This window comes from Procambarus clarkii, chromosome 44, assembly GCF_040958095.1.
Source record: "Procambarus clarkii isolate CNS0578487 chromosome 44, FALCON_Pclarkii_2.0, whole genome shotgun sequence".
NCBI lineage: Eukaryota > Metazoa > Arthropoda > Malacostraca > Decapoda > Cambaridae > Procambarus > Procambarus clarkii.
The window spans coordinates 19254435-19268510 of NC_091193.1; the positions used below are offsets into that span (position 1 = coordinate 19254435).

At 49.0% G+C, this 14076-nt stretch overlaps 1 protein-coding gene across 38 annotated transcripts in view; it reads right to left on the reverse strand.

Moving 5' to 3' along the window:
- The window catches only part of LOC123745316 (serine/threonine-protein kinase WNK1), a 340974-nt gene that overhangs the window by 106317 nt on the left and 220581 nt on the right, over positions 1 to 14076 (reverse strand). For all 38 annotated transcript variants that reach the window (XM_069300723.1, XM_069300716.1, XM_069300719.1 and 35 more), the window contains one exon: positions 12944 to 14057. In XM_069300723.1, coding sequence (XP_069156824.1) covers positions 12944 to 13933 — 990 coding nt within the window. In that variant the 5' untranslated portion in view covers positions 13934 to 14057. The remainder of the gene's footprint in view (positions 1 to 12943; positions 14058 to 14076) is intronic.

Sequence of the window (14076 nt, forward strand, 5' to 3'; positions counted from 1 at the left end):
GCCACAACACGAGTCATCTGATGCTAACCACCTTCTCCTGTGTCCTCACTAACACCACTTCCTCATTCCTCGTCACCGACACACACACTTCTATCTCTGTCTCTCTCATCTCCTCCTGCTCCCCCTCGCACATTTTCCCCATTACTCACTGTCCCGGGAACCTTCAAGTCCCCCCGGCCACTCGGGCTGCATTCATTATACACTAGCCACAGCTGCCCCTCTCTCCCCCTCCCCCGCCTGCATTATGCAATCACTTCGCAAGTGGCAGGTCCAAGGTTAGACTCCTGGGGTAGGGGTGTAGCCATCTTGGCAGCGGCCCTTCACTCCGTGGGCAACCTGTCCCTCTTACAAAGAATGTCGCTTTTCACTCGTATGCGTTTACATAAGGCCGAAAATTGTCATACTCGAAAATGGAAGTGGCTCGCGAAAGTGACGTACTGGTCCGTTTTCTCTTTTGGGTCCTCTGGTAGGTTAGAAGAGGACACTTTAATTTGACCGTTTTCTTAGCGTTGGGGTAACCTTAGAAGGAGGAATAGCTCTTCAGCTTGCACGCTAGAGCTCAGAAGTTCAATTTGTGCTCAAGTACTCTCCAGGATTCGTGTCAAAGTATGATAACGAATACACAAGTCTGGGGTAATTATTCCTGTAATGTCCATCATACATGATGACGGGAACGTGTTAAGGCCACACATCGCCAGTCTTGCCATCTCTAATCTTTACCCTTGTTCTTGTGGTTGTTTCAGATTCACCTACTCGGAACAAAAAGTAGCACGGGCTATGGTGAGCCCGTAGTGGACTGACCCAGCACAGGAGCGGGACCGTATGTTCTCATCTTTATCTGAACACGCACCTTCATCACAACTGCTCATACACACACACACATACACCCCAAATTACTGCTGTTTGTAATTGATAATTCTCAAGAGACAACTGTGATCAAATATACAACTCCCAAGAATATATTTGTCAAGGTCTAGGCTAGACTTGCTACGTTACCTACCAATACCGAAGCAACAAGTGGTGAGTAAACCTTTGATGAGTATGTGGATGTAACCCCGCAGACCGCGTGCCATGGCTGAACTCATCTCTATCATCTAGCCAGAGATTCATCAGCCACTCGCGCGTCTACTTGCTGCTGCGGTCATACACAGGATTGTCCAGAATCCAGTTAAAATGTAATTATAAACTAGAACCGCCAACCCGGATGTGAACTGGCCTGGAGGTCACTCCACCAGACCCAAAGGGAGATACCTGCTTGATGGGGTTCTGGGAGTAGTTCTACTCCCCAAGCCCGGCCCGAGGCCAGGCTTGACTTGTGAGTGTTTGGTCCACCAGGCTGTTGCTTGGAGCGGCCCGCAGGCCCACATACCCACCACAGCCCGGTTGGTCCGGCACTTTTTTTTTTTTTTTTAGAAAGCAATCTACTTTTCTCGAAGATGTCCACGGTTGTCCCGGCAATAGTTCTTATAGTCGCTGGGAGGGTGTTGAACAACCGCGGACCTCTGATGTTTATAGTGTTCTCTGATTGTGCCTATAGCACCTCTGCTCTTCACTGGTTCTAGCCTGCAATTTCTTCCATATCGTTCACTCCAGCATGTTGTTATTTTACTGTGTAGATTTGGGACCTGGCCCTCCAGTATTTTCCATGTGTATATTATTTGGTATCTCTCTCGTCTCTCTTTGCTATGAGCCTAGTAGTTAAAAGTTAAGTCAGCCTTAAAAATGCACAAAAAAGGTTTGATGCGTCTTGCTGAACATCTTATGCGACCTATAGTTATCCAGCTTCGGCTTGGGACGGCTACTCTATTGTGCCTGTAAAAGTAAGGTCTTGCGACTATTATTTCTTTTAGGTATTTAACGTTGCTTTCTCTTCCTATAAAGACAGTTTCGTATTGTTTTTTCTTTTATTTCTTAGCCTTAACACAGTTCAGGAATTGGAACTCGTTTTCACTGAACATAATCAGCATTTCTGTGGCTTAATGAGAGATTTTCTTTACATCAGTTTAAAGGATTGCCGTGACCTGTATGGGTGAAGCAGTTGGCCATGACGCTCCCTCTCCCCTCTCTCACCATCTGCAGAGGGAGGGAGAGAGAGGGGGTTGGACTAAGGACATGGAAAAAGAATGGCATGTGGGGAAGAGATGACATACATGGAAAAGGAGAGGAAGAGATGGTGATGATAAATGCAGGAAGAGAGAGAGGAGTGATCGACGCAGGGACGGGGAAGACTGCCCAACACAGGGACAGTAAGGAGAGAAGGGAAGGTATAGATGGTCAACGGAAAAGGGTGGCAATAGGAGGGAGCGAGGTTAGAGATGAAGGAGAGGAGAGGCAGGAGGGGGTAAAAGGTGGGGACGATGGAGAGGAAGTTGCAGGAATGAGCAACATCTGCAAGAGAGCAACACCACTCACTGGGCGCCAAAGGACCCAGAGAATCAAAGCATTTCTAACATAAAAACATTAGTGATTAATAGCAGTGTCTCGTGTCCCAGGTGTGTCGCCCTCCAAGAGTCATGTACCAGGTGTGTCGTCCTCCAAGAGTCATGTCCCAGGTGTGTCGTCCTCCAAGAGTCGTGTCCCAGGTGTGTCGTCCTCCAAGAGTCGTGTTCCAGATGTGTCGCCCTCCAAGAGTCGTGTCCCAGGGGTGTGTCGTCCTCCAAGAGTCGTGTCCCAGGTGTGTGTCGTCCTCCAAGAGTCGTGTCCCAGGGGTGTGTCGTCCTCCAAGAGTCGTGTCCCAGGGGTGTGTCGTCCTCCAAGAGTCGTGTCCCAGGTGTGTGTCGTCCTCCAAGAGTCGTGTCCCAGGGGGTGTGTCGCCCTCCAAGAGTCGTGTCCCAGGGGGTATGTCGCCCTCCAAGAGTCGTGTCCCAGGGGTGTGTCGTCCTCCAAGAGTCGTGTCCCAGGGGTGTGTCGCCCTCCAAGAGTCGTGTCCCAGGGGTGTGTCGCCCTCCAAGAGTCGTGTTCCAGATGTGTCGCCCTCCAAGAGTCGTGTCCCAGGGGTGTGTCGTCCTCCAAGAGTCGTGTCCCAGGGGTGTCGCCCTCCAAGAGTCGTGTCCCAGGGGTGTGTCGTCCTCCAAGAGTCGTGTCCCAGGGGTGTCGCCCTCCAAGAGTCGTGTCCCAGGGGTGTGTCGTCCTCCAAGAGTCGTGTCCCAGGTGTGTCGCCCTCCAAGAGTCGTGTCCCAGGGGTGTGTCGTCCTCCAAGAGTCGTGTCCCAGGGGTGTCGCCCTCCAAGAGTCGTGTCCCAGGGGTGTGTCGCCCTCCAAGAGTCGTGTCCCAGGGGTGTGTCGTCCTCCAAGAGTCGTGTCCCAGGGGTGTGTCGTCCTCCAAGAGTCGTGTCCCAGGTGTGTCGCCCTCCAAGAGTCGTGTCCCAGGTGTGTCGCCCTCCAAGAGTCGTGTCCCAGGTGTGTCGCCCTCCAAGAGTCGTGTCCCAGGGGTGTCGCCCTCCAAGAGTCGTGTTCCAGATGTGTCGCCCTCCAAGAGTCGTGTCCCAGGTGTGTCGCCCTCCAAGAGTCGTGTCCCAGGTGTGTCGCCCTCCAAGAGTCGTGTCCCAGGGGTGTGTCGCCCTCCAAGAGTCGTGTCCCAGGGGTGTGTCGCCCTCCAAGAGTCGTGTCCCAGGGGTGTGTCGCCCTCCAAGAGTCGTGTCCCAGGGGTGTGTCGTCCTCCAAGAGTCGTGTCTAGGGGGTGTCGTCCTCCAAGAGTCGTGTGTCGCCCCTGCACCGTGCATCTACAATACAGTTTTAAAACATCGTCGCAGAAGTTTCATCACCACCATTTATACACATTTTTTGTTGTGTAGTTCCAACTACTGACTCGAGTTCTGTTGATTTTTCCTGGTTTCGAAACCTCTTGTGTGGCCGCCTGTTCCCAGAACGGTTCAAACTTTCATAAGGAGGTTCAACGTGAGCATAAGAAATGTTAGACTTAACTTGTATATAAATTGTTTGAATTGCAATAAACATATTGTTTATGTGATCTAAAATTATTCATGTAAGCCAACAGTGTCCAGTGTTGCTGGGTTCCCATTAGTGTTTGTTGGTGCGAGGCGGCGGGGGGGGGGGGTGTATGTAGCCAGTTCTCTTGAGTTGCCATTCCGTAAAATATCCAACCTTTTAACCAAATCAGAAAGGGGGCGAACCCAAACAAGCCACCTGAACGTATATATAGTCTGATGCATAGAAAACGAAGATACTTGTGAGCTGCTACTTCCCATAGTTGGTCACATTGGTAACTTTGGTTACCATATAAAACGCGACCTATCAGTCGAGAGGTTACGGGCTATTCATGCCCGTGCCACCTCTTGGGGTGGCTTAATCTTTATCACTCATCAGTTGAGAGGGGCAGCTTTGGTGGACGAGGCTGGTGTGGAAAGTGTGCAGGTAGAGCGGGGTGTGGTTGACTCAGTTGTGGTATTCCGTGTGGTGATGTGGCCGGCACTTGTACTCAAGATGCAGGCCGCGTGTGTCGGTGCTGAGGCAACACGTGCTGAAAGACTGACAGCAGGTGACAGGCTGTCGCTAAGCAGTCCTCGAGATGTTGACTCATTTTCATGCAGATGGCCCGAGTCGGGTAAACCATTTTCGCATATGGTAGAATATTCAAATTCTTCCCCCTTATGTCCATTATTCCTGTGCATCTGAGGACACCCAAGTCTTCATTTTGTACTATTTCTAGTGTTGTCAGCAGAGTGATGAAGGGATGTATTAGGTGGAAGGCCTGGTACTCCTCCAGGAACAACCCGTTCTCGCAAATTTAATAAGTCAATATTGACTTATTAAATATGTGCATAGGTGACATACTTAACATAATAGATACCCTTAAAAAGATTCATAGAAAACACCGACCTTACCTAACCTACTTAGTATGTTAAGATAAGCATCTTATTGCTTCGTAATTACAATTATTACCTGACCTATAATAGGTATAGGTTAAGTAATAATTGTAATTACGAAGCAATAAGATGCTTATCTTAAGATACTAACAAGGTTAGGTAAGGTCGGTGTTTTCTATGAAGCTTTTTAAGGGTATCTATTATGTTTAGTATATCACCTATGCACGTAGTTAATAAGTCAATATTGACTTTACGAATTTGCGAGAACGGGTTGCCAGGAATGCAACACACACACACCCCCTCAGAACAGCAGACTTCAGCCTTTAAGCCGCAGACGTGGGCTTTAACCCTGCATACATCCACTTCATCCCTGATGTGTAATGTTCCATCTCCTCCCCTGTACAGTACTTTATCACAATATATTTATAGTAATATATGGTCATCCTTGTTACTGCTGGTGTGAGCACTGGTGCCCTCAGCACCTGCACTCTTCTCTAACGGGGTGAGAATAGCTTGAGCTACCTCATCCCTTTGTGTGTATTTTACCTCAATAAACTTATTTCAATTTCAATTTCCTCCTCTCTTACTGTGGCACAACACCACCAGTGTTTTCATGCCAATGTGTTTCTATATGTATGTGGCTTCCAAGCAGGCACTGCATATTCCAATACTGGTCTCACATAGGTGGTACAAGGTTTATAGGACGTCCTCGTCTAAGTTCCTGAATACTGCTTGGATGTTATCTTGAGGTTATCTTGAGATGATTTCGGGGCTTTTTAGTGTCCCCGCGGCCCGGTCTTCGACCAGGCCTCCACCCCCAGGAAGCAGCCCGTGACAGCTGACTAACACCCAGGTACCTATTTTACTGCTAGGTAACATAGGGGCATAGGGTGAAAGAAACTCTGCCCATTGTTTCTCGCCGGCGCCTGGGATCGAACCCAGGACCACAGGATCACAAGTCCAGCGTGCTGTCCGCTCGGCCGACTGGCTCCCCTTCCTCCTCCAGCCCAATGTTGGCTAGCTTTGTATACACCGGCGATGTTAATGTGTTGACATGAGCTCTCTGCCCCGGGTCACCTCCCTCCTAGTCCAACTGTCGTCACTAAATGTGTCTGGGTTGGTGCACTTAACTATTTCTCGGACCATCTATCTGGTTTCTCTATTTAATCATTAAATATTCAACACTTCGCCTTCGTTCATATTGTTGTCTACCAATTGTATCACCTATCAACATGTAGGGTTCCACTTGCTATTGCAATCATTCACATATAACAAGAAAAGGAAAGGTCCCAGTAATGAGCCCTGAGGTACTTCACGTCTCGACTCCTCCACGTCTTGTAATTGGCTCAAGTTAGATAGGCTGAAGAATTCACCAATTTCATTATTCTTCTATCACTGAATCCCTTTCCAGGTTGTGCAAGAACGTATGTTTGGTATATTTTTTAGATTATTGGGGTCACTTGAAATCCCTTATAGTGTACTAGTTGAAGAGAGGCTGAACGTCAGATAGGATTTAAACCTGGGAAATATTATAGGGATTAAATGGACTGCTTCCAAATTATTTCACTTAAATAGTTTCTTACGAGACAAGAAGGCATGTCAGAATGAGTAAAACAGCCCCATGAAAATTAGCGGTGCAATAGGCACTATAAAGGACATATTTTTGAAAACATTTAGACCCCATGACATTTCAACACCCTTGTTGATCTGATTGACCAGTCATTCAGGAGGCCAGGTCAGAGACGGGGCTGCGGGGAACAGTGATTCTCAGTACAAAGTCGAGGTAACCTTAAGGTAAGATTAGTACCCTCCGCAAGAGTGACTAATCTCCTTATGATTGTCCAGTCTAGTGCGTGCAGAGAATGCATCCAAATGATGCTGGTATGTGTACCCATTTTCTTCATCAAAACTTTGATTTTCGATGCCGATTTCCGTCTTTACCAGCAGTGCTACTCTTCCCTCGCCCTCCGGTACATGGGGGGACTTCCAGGGAAAAGTTGCGTTGATTACAATTTCTGTAAGTTTTATTTCCACTGATGCTATGTTATCTGGCTTGGATTTCTCTGTGCTTTCCTTCACCTCATTTACTGGGACTAGAGGGAACGGGTGAGGCACGAGGGAAGGGATGGGGCAAGAGGGAAGGGGTGGGGCAAGAGGGAAGGGGTGGGGCAAGAGGGAAGGAGTGAGATGATATCGAGAGGAAAGGAGGAGCCGGCAGGGCAGCACTGGTGGGAAGGGGTGTTTTGTTTTTAGTAGCATCGTCGAGGAAGAGACAGGGAGGAAATTTTGGAGTGGTTGGGAGAAGGGGCTTGAACAGTATGGCTGGAATTGATTAGGAAGGGGAGTAAAGGTGTGACGCACCAGAGACTGCAAGTGATGTGTGTGTGATTTGTTGCGTGTTACAGAGCATAATAGGTTAAGGGTGTGGTTAGTAGTGGTGGGTCAGGCCCCCACCACACTCTTTCCTGGTGGTGGTGGTGGTGGTGGTGGGAGCTGGAACAGCCACACCACCGTCCAACACCAGTTGTCAAGGGCAGCAGGTAACCCGCGCCACACTTCCACAGAGCCTGCATACATATGTGGCTTCGGCATCTCCTCGCTCTTCTACCACACACACACACACACACACACACACACACACACACACACACACACAGTGTAGTTAGGGGCCTCGTAGCCTGGTGGATAGCGCGCAGGATTCGTAATTCTGTGGCGCGGGTTCGATTCCCGCACGAGGCAGAAACAAATGGGCAAAGTTTCTTTCACCCTGAATGCCCCTGTTACCTAGCAGTAAATAGGTACCTGGGAGTTAGTCAGCTGTCACGGGCTGCTTCCTGGGGTGGGTGGGTGGGTGGGTGGGTGTGTGTGTGGTGTGGAAAAAAAAAGTAGTTAGTAAAAACAGTTGATTGACAGTTGAGAGGCGGGCCGAAAGAGCAAAGCTCAACCCCCGTAAAAACACAACTAGTAAACACACACACACACACACACACACACACACACACACACACACACACACACACATTATAACGTGGTTGAAAATATCATGACCAGACCACACACAAAATGAAAGAACGACGTTTCCGTCCTTCTGGACCATTATCGAGTCGTGTAATTCGCTCAGCCGTTTACTCTTTCATAACCACCAATCAAAACTTGTCCAGCGTTGTTACAAGCCAGTAATGGGGGTTATCGAATATACCGATTTCCAAAACGCAACATTTGTTTGTATGATCAGAAAATAACAATATAGGACCTCTCGGCAGCCTCGACACGCTTCAGAATACAGAGACGATAAATATAAGCAAATATATATGGGGGCCGCCGACCGCTCCAAGCAACAAACGTATAGATCAAGATACCCCCAAGGCCGGGCTTGGGGGAGTAGAAGAACTCTCACAACCCACTGTGGGTGTCACAAGTCAAGCCTGGCCTCGGACCGGGCTTGGGGGAGTAGAAGAACTCTCACAACCCACTGTGGGTATCACAAGTCAAGCCTGGCCTCGGACCGGGCTTGGGGGAGTAGAAGAACTCTCACAACCCACTGTGGGTATCACAAGTCAAGCCTGGCCTTGGACCGGACTTGGGGAGTAGAAGAACTCTCACAACCCACTGTGGGTATCACAAGTCAAGCCTGGCCTCGAACCGGACTTGGGGAGTAGAAGAACTCTCACAACCCACTGTGGGTATCACAAGTCAAGCCTGGCCTCGAACCGGACTTGGGGAGTAAGCCCGGTCCGAGCCCTTGCTCACAACCCCGACTACCTACCTACCAGCTGTTGTTCAGGCCAAACACTAAATAATATTTCCCCTCAGAATTATATGTTACGAGTCACCAGAAGTGAGCAAGATGCCCAGTAACCGGAAACTATGGAGGGTCGCCACAATGGTCAAGAAATGTGCATTAACTACCGTCCTATTGGAGTAACATAGATGATGAGAGGAAAGGGGGGGGGGGGAAGGAATGGAAAAAATTGACCAGATCGTCAACCAGGCCAGAGACCGGACCGCGGATACATTGATCCTTGGGAGGTTCAAGGTACGGGCGCTTACATTTCTAGAGCACCATAACCTAGTGACAGAAAACGAACATAGATTCAGAAATAAAAAGACTGTAGACTAATTTATTAACATTCTTCAATCATACACAAATCTGGGACTCGAAAATCACAATCGGTGTAGTATACCTAGACAGGCAGCAGGGCACCGAGGAAGTGCCATACAAAAGATTACTAGGATAAACTCGGGATCCATGGAAATGTAAACTTCAGGCCTGAAGCACAAGACCGGTAGTCTAGTCTACCAAGCAAGTAGCAAGCACAACTTCAACAGTGGAGCCCGTCGCACACCTGAAGCTTGTCCAGCTATTTCCAACGTTTGCTGACGCCAGCTTGGAAAGGCTCCAGAGCCTTAACTAGTATGCTGGGTGATAGTCACCTCAGGTGGAGCCAACACCCGTCACCCTCCCTCACCACGTGTGGTGCTCAGCTTATCCCACATGTGTTGTGGAGGACACTCATCACCTCCAGACACGTCACTCCCGGCCTGGCGGCCCACTACCGGCACCCTGGCAGCACTGACGTACTACCCACAGCTGTGGTCAAGTACCCACATATCAGCCAGAGGCCACCTCTGTACATTGTTGGTTTGTGGTGGCGTGTTGAGCCCGAGCTTGAGCTGGGAGCACCGGACTGGTGTAGGGACGCCGGCTGTGAGGGCTGGGAGCACCAGACTGGTGTAGGGACGCTGGCTGTGAGGGACGCCCCACCGGTCCACGAGTCCTCACCAGCCCCCCCGGGCTGTCCTCCTGAACTGTCACGCCACACGAAATATTATCGACGACTTAAATTGCTGACACAAAATGTAAAAACCTTAATCCCCCGAGTGTTTAGCTTTATAACGACACCTTCCGCTACCATACCTCAAGTATTAAGATATTATTCCTGTGTATTCTATAATAAAAGCTTAAACAGCATAATAAGCCTCTAAACATTCCAAGAATACAATAATCTCCTCCGGAAAGATGTATAGAAACATGGAGAGGATTAATGTCTGTGAAAACCTTTTCTCACAAGAGGTTCTAACCCAATAGTACTTGCCTAACAGTGACTAAGGCGAAGCAAAGATTTAGCTCTACATCCGGCAAAATACCTACCATGAATGCATAATTATTTATCGCAAATACATAGATATTATAATAACAAAAATGTCTAACTAGCTGACAATATCATTATAAGGTGTGCAGATTAGATGTAATTGTTAATGTAAGGCCGTAACGTTAGGTCGTCAGACAACAACATTATTCCCAGGTCACACACAGAAATCACAATAGCGTGATGCATCAAATGAACAAATGAGTGCACGAGGGAGTTGTGTAAAACCCTGGTTTGTGTCTCGGAGAGGCTGCAGGATACATTAAGTTCAGTAGAACTTCTGTTTCTACTCTTTTGACCATGTCGAAGCTCAGTCGATAAAGACAGCGTCTGGGATTATCTCGGACGTAGGTTCGAATCCTCGTCACGGCCCTTGTGGATTTGTTCATTCCCAGATCCTTTTCATGTTGCTTTCCTACTATGGGCAGATTCCATTGTGTTTTGTACCCTATATATTAAGATCTTCAGTTTTACCATAGCTCAGCAGCTGGAAATTATCACTATTAAACATCATGTTATTTTCTGGACGATATCCATCCATCAGTCTCAGTCTCCTGAGACTGATGGATGCCTACTACTACTACTACTATTTTCTGGACGAGACCCGCCTAGTATGGGCACAAAGTCCAGCTGAGGGGCTTACTCATATTCTTAGAGAGATAAATTAGTATTAAGCGGAGGTAATGTGTTTATGCTGCGGCAGGTGCGGCCAGGCCAGGCTGGCCTTCAGGTACCCTCACTATCCATCTCATCAACACAACTCTATACTCCAGAATATCATGACTAAGGCATGTGGGGCATGCTTCATGAATGAGTGGGTGGCGCCGTCTTCATGGGGACGAGTAGCTCCCTTCATGACTAAGGCATGTGGGGCATGCTTCATGAATGGGGAGTAAAGATTAAAAGTTCAGTAATGTAAGGAATGTGGGTTGTGTGGAAGACGGACGGGCTCTCGGTCAGCCTTACATGAAGGAGTCACGTGCTTACCAACCTGCGGACTTGACAGACTTGTACTGAAATGACAAGTCCCATCTTCAGGACATAAACTTTAATTAAGGAACATGTATTGTGTCGTCTGTTTTATTTGTTAGTTGAATGGCTTCTTAACAGTAATAGGCAGTAAATCTTTTAAACAAAAAGATGGTGTATGACGTGTGCATTAAATCAACGAGAGGTGTGAGTCGTGTTCTTAAAAGATGGAACATAACCAAAAGCACAAGTGAAGCACAAGCAGGTGAGCACATGTTTAGTCAGCCACACAGCCGTGTTCCCGGTGACGTCATCTCTAATCATTCAAGCATCGTTACCTTTCCTTTAGGGAAACTAGATTTGAAATTTACTGACATTTCCTTCTAAAACATGGAATGTTTTCCATGTTTTTTCCATGTTCCTTCTGGAATGCATTAAGTAGTCAGACAACAACATTATTCCCAGATCACACACAGAAATCACAATAGCGTGATGCATCAAATGAACAAATGAGTGCATGAGGGAGTTGTGTAAAACCCTGGTTTGTGTGATGTGGTGGCTGGAGGCAGACGTCATACACAGTTTCAAATGTAGATTTAATAAGAGCCTAGTAGCCTCAAGAATCTGTACACCAATTGAGAGGCGGAACAAAAGAGCCAAAGCTCAATCCCGGCAAGCACAAATAGATGAACACAACTAGGCAAGCATGATGGCAAGAGCCACAGTAGTCCAGGTGTGGGAGCGTCCTTGGCCGCCTCTGACTCATCAGGTCAAGCCCAGGCATTACTAAACGTAGCTCCTTGCTATTAGCGAAGGACAGATACATTAAGGAGTACCTTAGGAGTACCCCAACATGCTAGGAGGCTGATTGATTGATTGATTGATAAAGATTAAGCTACCCAAAAGGTGGCACGGGCATGAATAGCCCATAAGTGGTGGCCCTTTTGAGCCATTACCAGTATCAAGAGCTGATACTGGAGATCTTTGGAGGTGCGACTGCACCCTGCACCCTGTACTAGGAGGCGGATCGAGTCTTTACTTTTAACAATTGTTGGTGCCCATATCTCAAGAAGCACATCAATAAACTGGAAAAGGCGAAACGGCATGCCTCAGAATGGCTTCCGGGACTGAAAAACAGGTTACGAGGAGAGACTATAGGAGTTAAACATGCCAAAACTAGAAGATAGAAGAAAAAAGTATTATGATCACCGCTTACAAAATACCAACAGGAATCGACCTAACTGACTAAGAGGAATTTCTGAAACCAGCAATTTCACGAACAAGAAGACATAGATTCAAGCTAAAGAAACAAAGGTGCCTAAAAATATTAGGAAGTTTTGTTTTGTGAAACAGCGTGGTAGACGGTTGCGACAAGTTAAATAAGAAGGTGGTGGAGGCTAAAACCGTCAGCTTCAAAGCGTTATACGACAAAAAGAGTACTGGGAAGACGGGACACCACGAGCGTAGCTCTCATCCTGTAACTACACTTAGGTGATTATACACATTCACACGCACACGGTTCCGGTGGCTGACTGGACAGCACGCTGCACGCGTGATCCTGTGGTCCCGGGTTCGATTCCCAGCGCCGGCGAGAAACAATGGGCAGAGTTTCTTTCTCCCTGATGCTCCTGTTACCTAGCAGTAAATAGGTACCTGGTAGTTAGTCAGCTGTCACGGGCTACTTCCTGGGGTGTGTGTGGTGTGGGGGAAAAAATAGTAGTTAGTAACAGTTGATTGACAGTTGAGAGCCGGGCCGAAAGAGCAGAGCTCAACCCCCGCAAGCACAACTAGGTGAATACACACACGCACGCACGTACGTACGTACGTTCAGAGAATGTTGAACGTGTTTTCGGCTCAATTCGCCTTCATCAGAGCAAGGTAGAGTGCCACTCTCTCTATCTTGTGTTTTGCCTCAACACGGGTCACGGACTCTATGAGAGCAAGGAAAACAATTTCTAGACTACAGTATTAATAAGAAGAGAGAAGAGCGGGTACTCACCAGGAGTTCGCACCAGGCGACGTCGACTCCCGTGTCTGTGTCAAGGCCGCGGTACACAGTCTTGAAGGACCCACGACCGATCTCGTGGTCAAACTTGAGGAAGCGTCCGTCTGGAGACTTGTCCACTGCCTCCTCCGCTTCCTCCTCCTCCACAGGAGCACGTCGCTCCTCTTCCTCACGTTCATCTTTGTCTTTTTCATCACGTTCACATTCCACTTTTTCTTTTTCTGTTAGAGTACCAGCCTCTCGGGTTCTTTCTTCCCCTTCTTTCAGGACGCCATCGGTGTGCTCCTCGTCAGTTCTCGGAGAGTCGTCTCCAGGGGAAGATTTATTAGTTTTTGACACTCGTTCCTCGACACTATATTGTTTAGTAAGGACGGCGTCCCTGGCAGGAGACTGGCGATCCTCCTGCACACTATGGGAGCGCCGAGGCCGGGGGGAGTGCCGCCGACCCCCAGTGCCGCCCACGGCGGGGGGCGGCGCACTCGTAGAGTCTTCACCGTTCAGGGCCTCCTTATCCTCCTCCAGTATGACTGACCGTCTTTTGGAGCCCATAGTAGAGAGTGTTCGCCGGCCACGGGGCGAAGGGCCCCCGGGAGACCGCAAGGGGGGCAATCCGGAGCGACGACCTCCCGTTGCCTCTTCCTGAGAAGCGCGACCCTCCACGTGGGAGGAAGCCGATCTGGAACGCGGCAGAGAGCGTCTCAACGTCGAGAAGACGCCGACACCGCCGCCTCCAGAGTCCTCCCGCTGCTGCAGGAGGCCTTTGATGCTAGAGGTGAAGGTGGCAGAGGTTCTCACTGGCCGACGACTAGAGGGCGGCACAACTTCGACACCAGAGCGTCGCTCTCCATTCATGTTGGAGGTAGCAGTGGAGAGAGACGTTGTGGTGGTGGTGGTGGCGATGGGGGTGGCGCTGCTGGTGCTGCTGCTGGTGCCGCTGCCGGCGGCCGCTGTCGAGGTGGTTCCCCGCGTGCGACCTTTGGACATGGCAGGCGGCGACCCGGGTCCGGAAGCTGCGCCCCCCGCTTTCGGGGCGGCGCGCCACCCGCTACCCGTTACGCTGCCGCCGCCTGCACCGCCCACCCCGCCCACCACGCCGCCATGACCGCACCTGTAACAACAAAACAAGT